Source organism: Gossypium raimondii, chromosome 2 (genome assembly GCF_025698545.1).
Source record: "Gossypium raimondii isolate GPD5lz chromosome 2, ASM2569854v1, whole genome shotgun sequence".
NCBI classification, from domain to species: Eukaryota; Viridiplantae; Streptophyta; class Magnoliopsida; order Malvales; family Malvaceae; genus Gossypium; species Gossypium raimondii.
Genome location: NC_068566.1, coordinates 25,510,800 through 25,531,579, shown reverse-complemented (window position 1 = coordinate 25,531,579; position 20,780 = coordinate 25,510,800). Strand labels below are relative to the sequence as shown.

The 20,780-nt window shown below is 34.3% G+C and overlaps 1 protein-coding gene across 1 annotated transcript; it reads right to left on the bottom strand.

Moving 5' to 3' along the window:
- Positions 1–4,031: 4,031 nt before the first annotated feature.
- Positions 4,032–10,324, bottom strand: LOC105788298 (uncharacterized). The gene is made up of 6 exons (XM_012615122.2): positions 9,849–10,324; positions 9,078–9,170; positions 8,645–8,878; positions 8,318–8,420; positions 5,839–6,068; positions 4,032–4,530 (listed from the first exon to the last, which is right to left on the bottom strand). The coding sequence occupies exons 1-6, from the start codon at positions 10,157–10,159 to the stop codon at positions 4,308–4,310; spliced, it is 1,194 nt and encodes a 397-aa protein (XP_012470576.1). The 5' UTR covers positions 10,160–10,324; the 3' UTR covers positions 4,032–4,307.
- Positions 10,325–20,780: the final 10,456 nt, after the last annotated feature.

Here is a 20,780-nt window from a genome sequence, read left to right as displayed (position 1 = left end):
AGCAACAAGTGCTTTCTCACCATACTCCAAGTATTCTTCATATTCATCATGAGTATGCACATCATCAGCATCTTCCAAAGGAGGCATCTCATCTTCATTATCAGACTCAAAATCAACCTCGCCATCTTCTTGAATTACCAAAGACTTTTTATTAGGGCATTCTCGAGCATAGTGACCCCTTCCTTGGCATTTGAAGCAGGTAATATCTTTTGGCTGCTTAATGGCACTAGGAGAAGTAGAAGAAGAAGATGGAGCTCAATTAGTAGAAGTAGAACCTTTAAATGAATTAGGCATACCTCTATCTTTGGAGTAAGTTTTAGGCTCATTTGGCTTGAACCGTGCATCTCTCCCATTCCACAATCTATCATCTTGTTTTTGCCAATTTCCTCTCCAAGCAGGATTAGAAACTGAACTAGCACCCCTCGGTGTCCCATGCTTTCGTAATTACTTTTCAATGGTGAGTGCGGTTTGAAGCATCTCTTCAACATCCATGTAGTGTTGTAACTCAACTCGATTTGCAATCTTAGGCTTTAGGCCAGCAAGGAATCTAGCCATAGTCACCTCAGCCTCTTCAACAAGATTGGCTCTAATCAATAGTCTCCATCTCTTTGTAGTAGTCATCCACGATCTATCTCCTTGAACAAGATGTTGGAGTCTTTGATGGAGTTCTCGATAATAGTATGGTGAAACAAACCGTTTTAAAGATGCGCTTCATTTCAACCCAAGTAGTAACAGTTGCTCTCTATAAAGAATCCTCGCTTTTACATAATTGATTCCACCATGTTAGTGCATAATTAATGAACTCAATGACAGTAAGATGTTACCTTTTTCTCATCGTAGTAATTGTAACAAGCAAAGACTGCTTCCATCTTTTCCTCCCAATCAAGGTAAGCATCGGATCATTCTTCCCCGAGAAGAAGGAAATTTTGGTTTGGGGTGTCATTGTTTCGCTTCCACCTTTTCTCTAGGTACATACTCGGACTCAAAGTCATCATAAAAACATGGTCCTCCTTCGCTTAAAAGTTCGATCGCTGAATTTGATCGGCTTATAAAGGCTTCGTTCAACTTCTTGTAATTATCGGCAATGTATCTCTCTTGAGTTGTAAGTTTTGCATCAAGATACTCCCTTTGCTCTTGTATCATCTGGGTCATGCGATGTTCGATTTGAGTTTGCAACTTTTTCATCTCTTTTTGTAACAACTCGACCAAAGGATCGTTATCTCTTTTTTGCTCATCCTCTTCATTTTTACTAGTTTGGGATCTAGTGATCGGCATGGTATCTGTGAAAAAATCACACAAACAGGAACAAGAAAAAATAATAATAACCTCACTCGTTAGCTCTCAAAAGAATAACTCTCTGAATGATTCAAAACTTGTAAATATGTTTGGAGAGGGTTACTAATCAAGATCAAATAATGGAGGTGCAAACTTCAAAGAAACAATGACGATCCTAATTGCTTTAAGAGGCCAATAAACTTGACGAAGCAATTTGTAATGGAGGTTTACGGATGAAGGAATTGTGCGTGCCTTTAATATCTGCTAACACAAGAAGAAACAAAGTGTTAGAAACGTAAGAGAAACAAAAAAAATGTAGACCAAGAACGATCCCTAACTCTAGAGTCAAAGAAAAGCTTTAATAAGAAGAAAACTTAAGAAAACTCTACCCAATTTAAAGGAAAACAAAAAATCGGAAACGTTTGGTGTCTTAAGATTTTCAAAAATTGAAGCTTTAATTATACTTGAGTCAAGAAAGAAGGGAAAAAAATCAATTTTGGGAAAAAATAAAATAAAAATAATAACAATAATAGGAAAAGAAGAAACCTACGTATGAAAGGTAGGCAACTTTTTTTTTTGCGCTTTTTTGCTTTTTGCTTTTTTTTTGCGCTTTTTACTCTTTTTTTTGCGCTTTTTTGCTTTTTTTGTTTTTTAAAGAATAAGAGGAGAATAAACACAAACTTCACAAAAAAGAGAATCAAGAAACCGATGAAAAGTGTTTTAGGTATTTTGACTCGCTTTGATTTGATTTTAGCTTCAAAATAACAATCAATGGCTCGAATCGATCCAACCGATCTGAAACCCGGATCTAGACACAAGAGAAACACAAATTAGAAATAAAACGAGAATAAATAAAATTAGTTAAATAATAAATAAATAAATAAATAAATAAATAAAAAGGATAGATTTGCCCTATGGAACCCTTGGTTAACTTGTAACCAAAAACGCCAATGATTGAGCGGCTCCCTACGAAACCCCTAGAAGAAGAACATCTAGAAACACCGATGAACGGGAAAGAAATTTGAATATTTGCAACTCCGAAATACCCTCGAAAAGTAATAAACTCCAAACTAAATAGCAAGAGAAGAATCACTCTACTCTAAAAAAATTTGCCTCACACAAATTTGAAAGAAAACAAATACTCTTCTTTTTATTCTCCCCTTCAATGTGTAGAAAACAAGCCTATTTATAGGCAAATTACAAGAGTAATTGAATCCTAATAAAACTCTTTCAAGAATAATTGAATCCTAATAAAAACTCTTTAAAGAGTAATTGAATCCTAATAAAACTCTTTAAAATTATCTAAGAAAATAAATAAATAATAACCTAACCAATAAAATTACTTAACTCATAAATGATGTGTCCCAACCAATGAGAATTAAGTAAATAATAATAATAATAAGATACAAAAAAAATTAATCCACCAATTTATGGGCTTTTACTATTCCAAGATTGGTCCAGTGAATTGCATTCCCGTATTTATCAATGTCACGAACATAATGAATTAAATTTGTCGCAACAAAGTCTTGGACAAAAGCATTCATCTTTGATTTTAATTGTCGTGCCTTGCTTCGAGTGATTGGACCACTAGGAAAGACAACCCTTTGAGTGTCACCTCCTTGGCTCGTATCACCTCATCTCCCATCTTTGGAGTCTCCTTCTTACTCTTCCATTGGTTATGGGACTTTCACTTTTTTTTCTTTTCTTTTTTTTTTTTTGAAATGGCTTAAGAAGAACTTAACTTCCAAATCAACTTTCCCTTGCCATCATATCTCTTAGCCAACCATGTTTGCTTTCTTTCTCTAAGGCATTTGGGTTGCTAGAAATGCAATATTTGATAAACCCTTAAGTGGTTGTGATATTCAGTCCAAAGCTCTTTCCCATGGATCTAAGTTGCATGGCTATCCCTCTTGTTTTCAAGTTAAGTGGAACCCCCCTAGTTGGTTCAAAGTCAATTGTGTTGGATCCTTTCTCGGTAATCCAAAGGCGGCTAGCTTGGAGCCATTATATGTGATCATAATGGCAATTGCGTTGTTGGTTGCTATTGTTACCTTAGCCATACCACTAATATTATGGTCGAGCTCTAGGCTTCTTGTGACGAACATTTACTCACCCGAAGGATGAACATTACCCATATTATTGTTGAGTTTGATGCCATGGCTATTATTGATTTTATGAAACACACAACAAATGAAAATGTTTTACTTAGATCTCTCATTCATTACTAGAGACTTTGTTGACGAAATTCCTAAATAGTCATCTCCAGCACATCTTACGAGGGTAATCGTTGCGCTGACACTTTAGCTAGAATTGGAAGTAATATCAATCCTATAATATTTTGTCTAATTTTGAAATCTAACTTATATGTTTATTTTGATATCTCAAACTTTATGCGTTTTCTTTTACACCCCTTTATGGTGCACTCATTTTATAATAATAAGGCTATTAGTTTATGTCCAAAACAAATTCAAGAGGAAATCTAATTTGTCACATTAAAGCAAGAATTTGAGACACCATTGATTCATATTTTACATTTTCCTATATATTTATATATATATTTGGTACATTACATTTTCCTATATTTTTCAACTCATGCTTTTTGCTACAGCTAAACTAAACTAACCCTCATCTTACCATTTACCAAAAAATTTTTTGATTAACTGAAGCTATCTAATTTGAAATAAATTGAAATTCCTGTGAAAAAAGTGAGCAAAGAATATGGTTTTAGTAAGGAAAAAAGCTAGCAAAGAATATGGTTTTAGTAAACGCCCATGAAATATACTCCAAAAGAAAAGAATGACTGAAGTACATATATGGCTGTAAAATACATCTTTAAAAACACATATAACCATTTATCTTACTCGACAACAATCAACATTTTCCAGCTACTCCATCCTATTCCCAGGACTCGATTCTCTGGATGTAGCTGCAAGATCCTGAAATGCAACTCAACAAAATAATTGAATTCTTTACCGACGTGTCAAACGTATTAGCCGGAGGATCACAAAATGAATTTGTACTGTAAGAGAAAATTAGCTTTCCTCGCCATCCAAAGTATAAACAGGAATTTGCCACAATTTAGTGTTCTTCTTCGGGTCATCGGTTAGGCTGAGATCTGCATCATCTTCCTTGAAAGTCTTAATGAATGTTTTGGCTCCCATCAAGATAAGCCTCTCAATCATGAATAACTGGTAATTGTTATCAATCAAAGGATCCAAAATATGACTATAATTTGATGAATAAGCCAATTTGTACCTGAAAGCAACCAAGAATATCAGGGTATGTCACATGTTATTAATTTCTCAATTGCTGTGATTTTTACTATTGTTTACACAGTACAAGTTAATTAAGTCTTTACACTTGGCACAGACATATGCAATTAGCTTTCATATACCGCCTTTCAAGCACAGAATTCAAACTGTTATTTTCTTTCCACCACTATCACCATTTATCAAATCCACAACCACTCACAAATAAAGCACTTGAGAAGCTCCTCTACAAAATTTTCATGCAACGACAGGTAACCCATGTCAGATATCAATCAACCCAAAATACCAGCACTGATTTCATTTACTCAAGCTGATTTCACCACACATTTTGTTGGTTACAGGCCAAAAAGCACCACAACTAAACAGACGTTGCAGAAAATTGAACTACTACTATCCCCCCCCCCCTTCCCAAAAAAACAAAGAAAAGAAAAAAGAAAATCAATTTACCTAAAAAATACCTTGTACTAGAGCACTCAGAATGCCCTTGGTAAAGTAGAAAAGTGAAAGGATAGAAAAAGAAGAGTGGAAAAGTAAGATTTTGAGTGTGCTTAGTAGGAAATAAAAGCGATAAAGAAAATAACATGGATTATTATTTTCTACTCTAATCAAATGCATAAAAACAAATCATTCTAAATTGGAATGATAAAAGGAGAGAAAATCAGAAAGATGTAAGCATGTATTTTTTAAGATTTTCATTTTGTTTCTTTTATTTTTTTATTTTACTAATCAATCTTTCCAACCAAACAAACTAATGGAAAGAAATATATATATTTTGTCTTTCTACTTTTCTCCAATTTTCCATCTCTTCGATTTTCTTTCCACCCTGCCCCCAAAGCTACTTTTGTAATCTTATTCAGTGAAGCTAACAATGTAAATCCCTAATGATATCCTCAAGGTGTTAATGGCTATAGAAATAAATCATTGAATGTTGCTTGCAAAAATGGGAAATAACAAAAGGTGCAATTATAACCATAAATAAATAAGAGGCGTTAAGGACTAATATCAGAATAAACTTTTTCCACACTACAAGACAAGGCCTATCATCCTCCCAGCAAGATACATTGTGATTCATACAATGATACCAAAAGATAAAATAAAAGGAAACCATATGGAATGCATAACGAACCATCTTTTAGCACAAACTAGGAAAATTTAAAGACCAAACTTGGCACAATAGATATTCTCTTCATAGGTGAATTGGAAATAAGAAAGTAAAATTGAATCTACATTAAGATGGAGTATATCCTAAGGAGTTCTAACGCTTGAACACATCAGAAGACTTGAATGATTTTACCTGACAGAAAGCGGAGAAAAAAATCCAGGTGTCCTCTCATTTGAAGCAATAAAAAGAGTTCGTCCAGATGGTACCCACTTCTGAATTCTGTGAAGGATAAATTCTGCACGGGTGTCCCTATCCAAATGAGGATGTAGGCTCCTTTTAACCCCATACCTATCCTTCCTTGTTTTTATTTTATCACCTCGGCGAACATGGATAGCATCATAGTCACCAAGGACTCTTTTAATCTGTGGACAGGAAACCAATAATTAGAGGAACACGGTCTTTGAATTAAACAAGTATTTCCAAAAAGAACGGAATATACTAAAACAGTTTTGCAGAAATTACTTGTAAAGAACAATTTATATCTTAGAATGGAGATGTTATCAAATTTGTTGCTCAATTTGCTAATGCTAGCTCATCAAATAATACATTGCAATAATAATATGAGTTACAAATCAAATATCATCTCTACATCATCCAAACCATTACTCTACAGAGAGGACATTTCATTCCTAACCTATGAAGAACGGACACGCCAGAAATCCCCTTGTACTGGTGCCAACACGTTGTCCGACAATGGAGATGTCAGATTTGTTGTTCAATTTGCTAATGCTAGCTCATCAAACAATACATTGCAATAATAATATGAGTTACAAATCAAATATCATCTCTACATCATCCAAACCATTAAACTATAGAGTGGACATTTCATTCCTAGCCAATGAAGCACGGACAAGCTGGAAATCCCCTCGTACAGGTGTCGACATGGTGTTCGACACGCCGGAACATGCACCGGACACATCAGGATACGTCAAAAAAGAAAAAATCAGATACGGTCAAAACACACATGGATACAGGATTTTGGTGGCTGAAAGTCGATGAAAACATCAAAATAGTGATAGAAAATACCTGTTTGAAACCCAGATTTACACTATATCGTTAAGATCTTCTCAAATCTAATCTGGTGCATGTGATTAGGAGGTAGAAAGAAATAAAACAAGGGTATTTTTCAATATTCTGACACCATTGACGGTAGCCGGAATGACAGTGGTGACGCTGGTTCTGGGTTGAGGAAGAAAAAGAGATGGACAGAAAAGGAAATAAAGGTAAAGGAGAGAAATGAAGAGACTATTTTTTAAGATTCTGACAAATAATAATGAGTTGGTTAAATTCTGCTATTAGTCCCTGTACTTTGCAAAAGCTGTGAATTTAATCCCTGTATTTTAATTTGGTCATTTTTAATCCCTATACTTTTCAAATTTTAAAATTTCAGTCCTCACTCTTAATTCATTAAATTTTATTATTTCCAAAATCTGATGCGCCAAACATTATCATAATGCCTTGTCACTAGTAATTGAATCTAACCAAACAAATTTAACAGCTACTGTTTGGATTAGAGCTAAAATTTCAAATTTCAAAATGTACAGGGACTAAAATTGATCAAATTAAAGTACAAGGACTAAATTCACAACTTTTGCAAAATATAGGTACTCATAGCAGAATTTAACCTAATGAGTTATAGTTGTACATCATTAAATATTAATGAATTGGTATGTACTCCAAAAATATATATTACTTAGATTTATTTTTTAATATATTTGGAGGAGGATATAAATAAATTATGTCATAGTAAAATATTTTCAATATTTTAAAATTTAATTATATTAATAAAAATATCAATATATTTATTGAATATTAATATATACAAATATTTTTTATTCCCGTGTCCTTATTTTTTCAAAATTGCTGAATTGCCGTGTCCATATTGTTTTGTACCCATATTGCGTGTCAGTGTCCATGCTTCATAGTTCCTAACCAAGAGCTCAATCGTGAACCTTCAAGGATCAGGAATTATCACTTCATCCATCAAAATTATCACAACAAAATGGATAACCTCACCACTCCCTCAAATTCTATGCCAAACCTAAATGGATCAAAGGGTTCCTTCTTAAATATGAAGCATCAAAAATTCAAAAATTCCTAGGTATTATTGCTGTATCCATATTAGATATAGTACGAAACATATCCATTAAATTTCAATATTCCTAAAATTAAGTGTCATTCTAGAATGGGGCAGACCAGCCCAATTCATCTAATATGTTAGAGAACATATAAACACATACTTCTCTAAATATTTTTGTTCCATTTCCCTCAATTTCCTCAATTAGCTGACAAGGTCTGGAAGAAAACTTAAGGCAGATTTGAGAGAGAAATCAAAAGGAAATTCTAAATTGACCTTATTATGAAGTCAGATGACTACTAAAGATGGTAACTTGATTAGCACTTAACCTTCACACTATCTGTCTTGGTATTCATGCATTTGATTAACAAATTCATTTGCGATTTTGTTTTACCCGTTAAAAGGAAAAAGTATATTCCAGCAGCCGGTAAATGCTAAGCAGGAAAGAGATTTGACTGGTTAATCAAATTATAGTTGAATGCCATCTAGAGAATTTTGAAGATAACACGGAAAGAAGGATTAAGTAACAAAAACCTGGTCAGCTGCAATTCTTAACTTTTCTGCTGCCATTGAAGGAAGAAATGAGTACGGCAATATAATAGCACTGTGGTTCTTTCGATCCTTGCACTCTGCAAACCTGAGTAATTATGACAGATTAGTGCCACAGGGAACTTATAAGGATAGACTACTAGAAGTTTGTTTTAAATACTGAGGACTACATAGAAGAAAATTTTACTTAATCTACAGCCCTTTCTGACTGCCCTCCGGGGCACTATGGTAGTTTAGGTCAACCATTGGAGCATAAGGAAAAGAGAATTAGCTGATCAATCACTTAATATCGAATCGTATGCCATTAAGTACCATGACAAAGGGCTTGCAGTTCGGTTAATGAGTAAGAGATTTGAATAATGACTATCCTCTTTGAGGTCCACTCGTGTAAGTCCTTCCACATGGGCAACCCCCCTATCTCCCAACTTCATACTAGTCGATAGTATTAGATGCCATGCATCTGAATTGTCTAAGATTACAGGCACAGTTTCAGATATCAGGTCAATATCATATAAAGAATCCATGGTACAAGAGGATGCAGCCCACCTGCCAAATGAGAAAAGCAAGTTCAGATTGTCTAGCTCACTTCTTGAGCTTACATGAATAAGGAAAATTGATACTTTACCTTCACATTTAGCTTGCAGTAAGATTAAAATTCAAATAAGTAAAACATTACTTGAAAGAATAAATACAAAAATAACATCTAAAACTGTTAACTGAAAAGACAAAACTTCATAAAATTAACCTTTCCTCTGCAGTTACGTTGTCAACCTTATGAAGGATTCCCTTGTTATTGTGATTTGGATTGATACACATTCTAGAAGGCATCACAAAAGTTCTGCAATAGGAAATGCAACACCAGATGAATCATAAGAAAGTTGCATCTTTTGCTTCATGTACTGCATTATACATATACATATGTGTGTGTGTGTGTGTGTGTGTGTGCGTGTGTGTACATATATTTATATATATATATATATATATATATATATATATATATATATATCAGAATGCACCGTTAACAATGCAAACTTAGCCTTGAGCCACATGTTTGTAAATTAAAATTGAGTCTTCATTTTTCTTTTTGGTGAAATAAGAACCGACTCTTGATTCCATTGCTTTGTATTACCATTGCCAGCAACATCTCAAAGCTGAAAAATCTTGGAGTGTTTTCTATTTGTTTGAACCGCAGTGTTAGTTAACCAAGCTCTATTATTAAGAACCGCTAATCCCAAGCTTCACAATTACATTTAGTAAGTCAAAAAGGATAGTTACATCGACGATTAAACGCCAATATTCATTTTGGCAACTAGATGGCATTGTTCCTATTCCTAATTCAATATCCAAAATATATGAAAACAAAAAATTTGACTCCGGTTTTTTTCCTTGTTCATTTTACAAAGGGTAAGAAGGAAAGATCTTATCCTAGTGAATAAATTAAGGCAGCGGATAAAACGAAAATAAAAACAAAGCAAAACAAACAAAAAAAAAAAGTAAAAGAAAGGCAACCGATTACCTGTTTAAAAAGATGGCTTCCTCAAGAGCACACCTGAGGCTAGACTCTTGATGACCCAAACCTTCACATGAATCACAGTGCTTTCCAGGGCAATCGATTCGGTCACCCCAGTACAAATACTTGTCATGGAGAGAGTGTTCCCTTGCTTTCTTTTTCAAATGGGTTTTGGCAGAGCTGAACCAAAATCGATTAGTGGAATTCAAGGAGGAAAACAGGAAAAGCAAAGCAATGGCAGTAATGCACCCCAAAATCATGACCGGAATTGGGGATCTTATTCTTGGTTTAAGCTTTAGGGCTTTGGGGGTTGCCATTGTTGAAGAGAAACAAGAAAAAGATGGGATTTTGAGATTACGAGTGTCTCAATCTCCAAGCTCAGTCTCACTTCCGTTAGCTTTACGACCTCCTTCTGGTTCAGATCTCAGTTTTACGAAGGCCTTGCCCTCTTACACGTTATTTCTATATTTTACCTGTAATATCGTAATTTATCATTTTAATAAAATTTTAATGACTTTTTCTTAATTGGGTTTGGATTTGGACGAGCAATTTACTTGCGTGCGCTTGGTTTATTTATTTATTTATTTTCATCCCTATTTTTACTGTCGTTCATTTAAATCTATCCTTAGAAAAAAAATCAACAACTTAAATTGGACGTGCTTTCAAGGGATGAATGAATGGGAAGTAAAGGGTGGTATTTATGGTAAAGGAATGGCTAAGAAGTTCAATAAAAATAGCTTGAATATCCTTTAGGTTTCTCCTTTGCTTGTCCAGCCATGAATTGTGTCGAGGAAGGTTGTTGGTTGCTTGATTCATGCTTGATTTCATGCATGAATCATGCAAGGAGGTAGACGGTTTCTTGAGTAAAAGTTGAGAGTTGATTTTTAATTGTTTTACAAGTGTAAATACCTTTGAATAAATCTTCCAAAAGTTGATTTTGAGCTGCTCATATGCCGTTGCTGAATTGGGCTTCTTTCCCCCTCACTTAAACAATTTTTGTGACCCAATTACTTGTTAGATTTGTTCTTCAATTAAATCAACTTTAATTGGATCAAAGCGACCTTCTCTTTACCCAATTTGCTTGCCTTTGTTGTTCAACAAAGATGTAATAAAGCTCATGTCCATGTATAATTAAAATAAGCTTCTCAAATTATTAACTCCATGGTTCATCTGCAACAATTAAATAAAGGAAATTATTATGTAACATGAAATAATTAAATTATGCACAAATTTAATACATAAAAGCATAAAATTGCATATTTTACTAAATCAAGCCCTTATCTTAATGTGAACAAAATTCACCCAATTAACTGTCGAGTATTCAGGATTAACATAATTTTTAAGTAAAAATTTGTCATAACCAACCATAAAAAATCTATATAATTTAGAGTTTCAGATAATGTTCGGTATGAGACGCATCACTGTACACCATATAATCTTTCCTAGACTCTGGTTGAATCAGAATAGGTACTTGACTCAACACAGACTTAAGCTTTTCAAAACTCTCTTATTGCTCTACAGTCTACTTGAAAGGGGCACTTTTCCTCAACAGCTTGGTCATTGGAGCTGCAATTAAGGAAAATCCTTCCACAAACCTCCTATAATAGCATGCCAATCCTAGGAAACTTCGAATCTCACTGATGTTCTTAGGTTGTTCCTAGTCCAATATTGCCTCGATCTTCTTTTGGTTAATATGAATACCCTCAGCCTATACCACGTGTCCCAGCAACATCACCTCATAGAGCGAGAACTCATAGTTACTCAATTTGGCATATAACAATTTCTCTCGAAGAATCTGTAAAACCACTCTTAGATGTCCATCATGTTCCTCTTCAGACTTGGAATAGATCAAGATGTCGTCGATGAAGACTACAACAAACTGATCAAGTTAGGGCTAAAAATTCGATTCATTAGGTACATAAAGGCTGTCGAAGCATTCGTGAGACCAAAGGGCATCACAAGGAACTCGTAGTGTGTAACACCCCTTACCCGTATTCCTTAACGGAACAGAGTATGAGGTATTACTAATTGTTTTTTTAAAATTTCGACAGCATTTCTGCCTATTTTTACATACAACCCCCAGCAAGTTTTCAATCACACTTTCAAACAGATCCAATAATCCAACCAAAAACAGTTGTATGACCAAACACAATTTATTTAATAATGAATACCAACATTTTAAATCGAAACATATATATATTAGTTTACGCCACGATACATAAAGTCGTCTATACATGCCATGTTTCCAAAATATGAGTTGCAAAATACCCAAGCGTTGATGATAGTGTGGATGATTATCTGACTTCGTCCAAATTCCGAGCTGGCTGATGTCACTATAATCAAGAGAAAATAAAAACGAGTAAGCATATATCTTAGTAAGTAAACATATGACAAATAAATAAATTTCCCCCATGATTTCATAGCAACATAATTTTAGTCACACATAAATTTCAAGGTTCGTTTAATTTCCAGCAAACTATCTTTCTGCGTCACAGACGCTAATTTATTTTTATCTGGAGCTACAGGACTCCAAATTAAGTTTTGTAAATTTTCCCCGAAACTAGACTCATATACCTTTCCACCATAAAATTTTCAGAATTTTTTATTTATCCAATTAGTACAGTTTATTCTTTAAATATTCCCCTGTTTCACTGCCTGATGGTTCTGACCTCCCTTTACTAAAATTTACTTAACTCTCTGTAAAAAATTCAAAAAATGGTCTAGTTTGTTTCTATTACAAATAAACTCAACAAGGAATCCAGGCATATAAATTTCAGGCCATAATTATTTTTGTAAAATTTTTGGTGATTTTCCAAAGTTGGAACAGGGGATTTCGAAATCAATCCAGCCCTGTCTCAAATAAATTTAAATATCCCGAAATATACAACTCTTTTGCTTGCTCTATTTCTTTCATATGAAAATAGACTCACTCAACTTTAATTTCATATATTATTCAACCTCCAATTCATTTTTCACCATATATGGTGATTTTTCAAAGTTTCCCAACTGCCGTTGTTCAAAACAGTTTTATATTTAATTTGCTCTTTTGTAGTTTTTGATACTTCCTCTTACCTTATACATGGGTTGACTATGTAACAAACCCAATATTCCTCCCATAAATTTGTCCACCATACATAAATATTCACCTTCCCAATTTCCTCGTTGAACACTCGGAATGTTAACCGTTATCGGTGGATTCAGCACTTAGCAACCACCAGTGATTCGGGGAATCAGCACTTAGCAACCCCTTTCACATTCAAAGATATGGTGGAATCAGCACTTAGCAACCACCAATGAATCGGGGAATCAGCACTTAGCAACCCCTTGGGGGAATCATCACTTAGCAACCCCCTTCACATTTAAAGATACGGTGGAATCAGCACTTAGCAACCACCAATGAATCGGGGAATCAGCACTTAGCAACCCCTTGGGGGAATCAGCACTTAGCAACCCCCTTTATATTCAAAGGTACGGTGGAATCGGCACTTAGCAACCACCAATAAGTCAGGGAATCAGCACTTAGCAACCCCTTCATATTCAATGTACTCCGGCTTATTCCGAGTGTTCAACCGAAACCCATATTTTCAACACTTTACCACCTTTCCCAACTTAACCACATTTTTAGGATCTTGCCAAATATTTATTCTATGTTCTATTAAATACTAACATATATTGAATAATATCAAAATAATGCATTAAATCACATGTTTACTTACCTCGGTGCAAAATATTGAAATTTTGCAATTTACTCCACTACTTTCTCCTTTCCCCGTTTGAGGTAGTCTTCTCGTCTTTCTTGATCTATAATGAAAAATTTAACTCATTTAATGTCCACATTTATTAAAATAATCCACCACCCAACTTTTTGAAAAATTACAATATTGCCCCCAAACTTTTGTATAATTACACTTTTGTCCCCAAGCTCGGAAATTAAACTTCATCACTTATTCTTATGTTTTATGACATGCTGAACATTTTCCCTTCTATGGCAACATCAAATTCTCACTCTAACACATACTTTTGAATATTAACTATTTTTACCGATTATGTCAATTTACCCGTTTTCGTTTAAAATCGCTTAGCAAAAGTTGTTTAACATAATTTCTAGCTTCATATTCCACCATAAAACAGCAAAATAAACACTTTTCACCTATGAGTATTTTTCCAAATATAAACCCTAACATGAATTAACAGTAAAATAAGCTAAACCGAGCTACGAGGATTTCAAAAATGCAAATAACATTAAAAACGGGGCTAGGATGCACTTACTATGAGCTTGAGAAAGCAAAGAAACCCTAGCTATGGTGTCTTCCAAAATTTGGTAGCAACTTAATGAAGATGACACCACTTTTCCATCTTTTTCGCATTTTATTTCTTTTTATTACTAATAGCATGTTTGGTTGGGTGTATTGGCATAACCAATACACCCCTAATCGGCGGGCCCCACTTATTATGCCTCTAATCCGTTGTTTGGTTTAATGTATTGCTATTACGGGGCTAAACCATTACTGACCTAATCGGTGAAATCCACCGATTTCTAATACCTCCCTTTTGCTCCGTTTAGGTAATCTTTCAGTTTACCCTCCCTGTTTTACCCTCCCAAGCTTCACCTTTTATTTTCTTTTTCTTTACAACCGATTTGCTCCTTCTCAACCTTTTCTTTTCTTTTGTATCATTATAGCTCCAAATTTTTGTTGTTTGATCGAATCCAAAATATTAATCTCACCGCACAAAAGCGTAAGTCAAATACCTTTCTATCGCTAGTTTATTTCTTTATCGTTTTCGTTGAATTTTCTTTTCGTTTAGTTATTTTTTCAATCGAATCCGTGATGAGTTATGAATATCGGATATATGTTATCATTATCTTTATTTCGTTGTAGTTCCTTGAATTTTTTTATTTTGTTGAAACCAAATGAAAATAATCAATGGAGGGGTGATAAAATACCTAAAATTGAACCGAAGACAACCGGTTTCAATTCTTATCTTCCTGGTAATTCTTATTATTTTTCTTTCTCGTGTTAAATATCTGTTTGGTTGCATTGAAAACCAAGGAAAAGGAACTGGAAAGTTTGTAAATGATGTTTCTCTGCTTTTTCTAATTGGGTTTAGCCGGATGGTTGAATGAATAACCTTAACTAAGATGGAATACAATTTTCTATTGTTTATTCTTTTTTCTTTGAAAAGGAGCATCTGTTAGTTTTAGTTTTCTTTTGTTTTGGATTAATTGTTATTTAGCTTCTCCAAGTAGAGGGTTGTTCTTAGTATTTCTTTGTATGACAAAATTTGAAGGTTCTTATTGGATGCCCGAGGCCGATCGCCTTGTTTTAGCATTGTTGCATTGTTAAGGATAGTCAATGAGTCATTAGTCAAGAGTAGCTCTTAGTTGAAGTCATTATACAAATGGTTCAATTGTAACTATTTGCTATCCATTATAGTCTGTTAAAGAGTTAATAGTAGTCATTAGTCAAGTCATTATACATATTCTTGTATGAATAGCTATAGAGACTTTATTGTAAAGAGATCATCTTTGCTTGATTGATGGTATTTCAATATCGATGTCTTTCTTCTTGTATGTTTAGTGTGTATCTTGATATGCATTGATGTGATTTCCACTATTAGAGCAAAGTCATTGTTTAAATTGTAGGTTATTTAATTTGATATGGATTTTAGTATGGCGCAAGTTTTATGTCGAAATGTACCTATAAGCTATAGCATATTTTGCTTCTTCTTTTTTTCTTTTTCTCGCATAATATGCTTATCTTTGTTCTTTTAGTTTGTGGAATAACTTGTTAATCTTGGTGAATGATAGCTATTTTTATTTTGATTTTTTTGTTATTGTTGTTTCTTGGTTCAAGGAAAAACAATAGTGTTTTTTAATGATGGTGTTAGGATATGGAAAAAGTGTTATGCAAGATGGAAAGCAGCTTAAAAGGTCTGAATAATTATAAAATTTATAAAATTTACAATTATATTTTATTATCAAGTTTTTGTTTTAAAGTTACATATAATTATAAAACTAGAGTATGAGGAGTATAAGCTTATCCATTTGATAGCCTTTGTGAAGGAAGGAGAAGTGTCTGAAATGTGGGAGGACTATCCTTATCTCTTAAATGAGTTGTGAAGTTGTCGAGAGAGTTATTTATAAAAGGTTTGCCAATGAGATGGCAAGCGATCGCTAGCTAGAAATTCATGCATCTTTGAATCACCAATTCAATTAATAAGCTTAACTAAAGGAAATAAGGACTTTAAATCCACCAATTCAAGCAACCTATATGTACCCTTTTACGATCGCATTGTTCCTTGTTTCAATTCATTACATCATTCCTTCAACTCGCTATATATTATTACCGTCTCCGGATAACCAAACCTTTTCTGCTAACTTGTAAAAAATTATGAAAATACAATAGAGATCATTGAGACATTGTTGAAGTTGGCTTGCATGTAGACCAAGAAGCGACCAAAGTTGTCCGAGCCATGCAAGTTGCAAAAGAAGCTTATCTTCATTGTTTTGTTACTTTCAAATAGATATTTTATTATTTGGTTAGATATGAACTAAGTTGTTGATATGCTTGATGTAATTAGGTGCTGATAGATTGATAAATCGGCTTTACCAAGTGTACAAGCAATGTTTATCAAAAGTTACTAAGCCACTTAGTGGAGTTAGGTATGTGTTTAGGTAACATTTTCTTATTTTTGACCAGTTGATTGCTTGGTATATGTAATGGCATTGTGCCTTCATTCAAATGTAATGAAACCTTTCGAAAATTCTTCTTCATTTGGTCTTTACTTAAGCATTTTTATTCATAAAGATCTTGTTGTTTTTGTTTTGTTTGTTGAGCAAGATATCAATGCTTTATGCTTAAGTTTCATCAAAATTTCTCATTCTTTGGATATTTTTATTTTTAATATTCCAAATTATTAAATAATGCATTTGTTAAAATAAAATAATTAAATGCATAAAACTAATTAAATTATATGTTTAATTAAAATAATTAAATTATTTGTTTCACTAATGATATTTTAGCACATTAAATATGTATTGTGGTTTAAAAATAATAAAGTAGATTATATATTATTTTTATAGTATTATATATTATGATTTTAGTAAATTCATGTAAGAATATTTAATATTAAGAATTTTATTAAATTATATTTAATAATAATTATGTTAAAATATGATTAAATTATTTATTATTTATATTAATAATCTTATTAAAATTTAATAACAATAACAAAAAAAATTCTGCTAAGGGTATTCTAGTAATTTTAGTTTTTTTCATTATGCTATTACACCTCTATTCCATTCAACCAAACACAAGATTACTATTACGCCTCTATTCCATTACATTCAACCAAACAGTTGATTTGCTATTACACCTCTATTCCATTACACCTCTATTCCATTACACCTCTATTCCATTACGCCTCTAATCCAATCCAGCGAACCAAACGTGCCCTAAATGACTAAAATGCCCTTACTAAAAAAATCTATTTTACTAATTCTATGCCCATTTTTGTCCATCAATTTACTAATGGTTTAATTACAACATAAGAACCTCCAATTAGAATTTCATAACAATTTGACATTTCTAACATGTAGAACTCAACTTTTCCACTTTTTACAATTTAGTCCTTTTGACTAAATTGAGTGCCCAAACGTCGAAATTTTTGAACGAAATTTTTACGAAATTTTTCCGTAAAATTGTAGACCATAAAAATATAATAATAGTCATATTTTCCCTTGTCGGATTTGTGGTCCCGAAACCACTGTTCCGACTAGGCCCAGAATCGGGCTGTTACAATTCCCCCCCTCAGGGATTTTCGTCCCCGAAAATCTTACCGGAAAAGAGGTTTGGGTACTGTTCCCTCATAACTTCTTCCGGTTCCCACGTAGCCTCTTCCATTCCATGTTTTTGCCACAACACTTTCACTAAGGCTATACTTTTATTTCTTAACTGTTTGACCTCTCGAGCCAGAATCTTTATCGGTTCCTCCTCATAAGTCATATCCGGTCGAACTTCAATCTCTGTAGGAGAAACTATATGTGAAGGATCCGAACGATATCGTTGCAACATCGATACATGAAATACATTGTGTATCCTTTCCAATTCTGCCGGTAAAGCTAACCGATAAGCTACAGGTCCAATTCTTTCAATAACTTCATACGGTCCAATAAAACGTGGACTCAATTTGCCTTTACGGCCAAATCTCAGAATCTTATTCCATGGAGATACTTTCAAAAACACTCTATCACCCACTTGAAACTCAATCTCTTTCCTCTTTAAATCCGCATATGACTTTTGCCGATCTGAAGCGACCTTTAGCGATCCACGGATTATTTTCACTTTTTCTTCAGTTTCTTTCACCAAGTCAACTCCATGAATCTGGTTTTCATCGAGTTCAGTCCAATATAAAGGAGTTCTACACTTACGCCCATATAATGCTTCATACGGTGCCATTCGTATACTCGACTGATAGCTATTGTTGTAAGCAAATTCAACCAATGGTAGATATTTCTCCCAACTGCCTTCAAATTCTAAAATACAACACCGGAGCATGTCTTCAAGAACTTGAATCACTCTTTCCGATTGTCCGTCAGTTTGTGGATGAAACGCGGTACTAAAGTTCAATTTTGTACCCAAAGCTTCCTGCAACTTTATCCAAAACCTCGAAGTGAATCTCGGATCTCTATCCGATATAATAGACTTAGGCACCCCGTGTAATCTCACTATTTCAGCAACATATAACTCCGCCAACTTGTCAAGTGAGTAATCAATGCGTACAGGAATGAAATGCACTGACTTTGTCAGTCTATCAACAATTACCCAAATAGCATCTTTCTTCTTTGGAGTTAAGGGCAATCCTGTCACAAAATCCATTGTGATACTGTCCCACTTCCATTCTGGAATCATTACCGGCTGAAGTAAACCCGATGGTACTTGATGCTCAGCTTTCACTTGTTGACAAATTAAACACTTTGATACAAATTCCGAGATATCCTTTTTTATGCCCGGCCACCAATACAATTTCTTCAAATCATTATACATTTTCACACTACCTGGGTGAACTGACAAATCACCACTATGTGCCTCACATAAAATGGTCCGAATTAACTCATCATTCCTCGGTACACATACTCTATCCCAGAACATCAGGCAATCATCTGAACCAATTCGAAAATCTGAGTCAACACCTGCTTCACACTGAGCTCTCCTGGCTTGCAATTTACTGTCATTCTTTTGAGCTTCCCGAATTTGCTGAAGAAATAACGGTCTAGCTCTCAATTCAGCCAACATTGAGCCATCATCAGATAAAGTTAATCTCGTACCCATAGCTCTCAAGGCAAATAAAGATTTTCTGCTCAAGGCATCAGCAACTACATTAGCTTTCCCGGGGTGATAATCAATCACTAATTCATAGTCTTTAATTAGTTCGAGCCATCTTCTTTGCCGCAAATTCAAGTCTTTTTGGCTCATTAAATACTTCAAGCTCGTATGATCAGTGAAGATTCGACACTTTTCACCATACAAATAATGACGCCAAATTTTTAAAGCAAAAACAATAGCAGCCAATTCTAAATCATGCGTCGGATAATTCTTCTCGTGCGGTTTCAGCTGTCTTGAAGCATAAGCTATTACTTTGCCCTCTTGCATTAACACACACCCAAGACCATTCAACGATGCATCATCAGAATTACAAACTCCTTCCACGACTCAAAGTTGCACCAACACCGGGCGCCTCGATCAACAATGCCTTCAATTTCTCGAAACTTTCTTGACATTTATCGGTCCATTCAAACTTGATACTTACGTAGTAACTTAGTCATAGGAGAAGCAATCATCGAGAATCCCTTGACAAACTGTCTGTAATAGTCGGCTAAGCCCAGAAAACTTCTAACCTCGGTCACATTCCTTGGTGGCTCCCAATCAACAATTGCTGAAATTTTGCTTGGATCAACCCGAATACCTTCACTTGAAACTATATGTCCCAAGAATCCAACTTCACGAAGCCAAAACTCACTTTTGCTGAATTTAGCATATAATTTCTTCTCCCTCAGAATCTGCAACACAGTTCTCAAATGTTCTGCATGCTCGGATTCATCTCGAGAATAAATTAAAATATCATCTATGAACACTACCACGAACTTATCCAGATACGGTCGGAAAATTCGATTCATCAAATCTATAAAAATAGCCGGAGCATTAGTTAAACCAAAAGGCATTACCAGAAATTCATAGTGTCCATACCTCGTTCTGAAAGCGGTCTTTGGCACATCGGACTCCTTAACTCTCAACTGATAGTAACCAGATCTCAGGTCAATCTTTGAAAACACTGTTGCTCCTTTTAGTTGGTCAAACAAATCATCAATTCTCGGCAAAGGATACTTGTTCTTTATAGTCACTTTGTTGAGCTGATGGTAATCAATACAAAGCCTCATAGAGCCATCTTTCTTCTTCACAAATAATATAGGAGCACCCCAAGGAGAAAAACTCGGTCTCACAAATCCTTTATCCGTCAATTCTTGCAACTGAGCCTTTAATTCTTTCAATTCTGTCGGAGCCATCCGATATGGAGCAATAGAAATCGGTGCAGTACCAGGTAACAAATCGATAGCAAACTCAACTTCTCTGATCGGAGGTAACCCAGACAATTCCTCTGGAAATACATCTGGAAATTCACAGTTATACCAGTATACCAGTATTCAACACATAAGCAAGATAAGCCTCACATCCTTTTCTCATGTATTTCTGAGCAGATATGTGCGAAATCACAGTAGGCAGTTTATTCGGCTCCTCTGCTTCAACCCGAAGAATTTCACCATTTTTACACTTCAACTCAAGGATTTTCTGTCTACAATTTACCTTGGCATCATGCAATATCAACCAATCCATCCCCAAAATAACATCAAACTCATCAAATGGTAACAACATCAAATTA

What these genes read in the sequence shown, in the direction of transcription:
- LOC105788298 (XM_012615122.2), bottom strand. Translation starts at nt 10,159, where the DNA reads ATGGCAACCCCCAAAGCCCTAAAGCTTAAACCAAGAATAAGATCCCCA. An exon ending in AACGTAACTGCAGAGGAAAG is followed by an intron (nt 8,879 to 9,077) that starts GTTAATTTTATG and finishes CTCATTTGGCAG; the next exon opens with GTGGGCTGCATCCTCTTGTA. An exon ending in TAAGAATTGCAGCTGACCAG is followed by an intron (nt 6,069 to 8,317) that starts GTTTTTGTTACT and finishes TCCTGTCCACAG; the next exon opens with ATTAAAAGAGTCCTTGGTGA.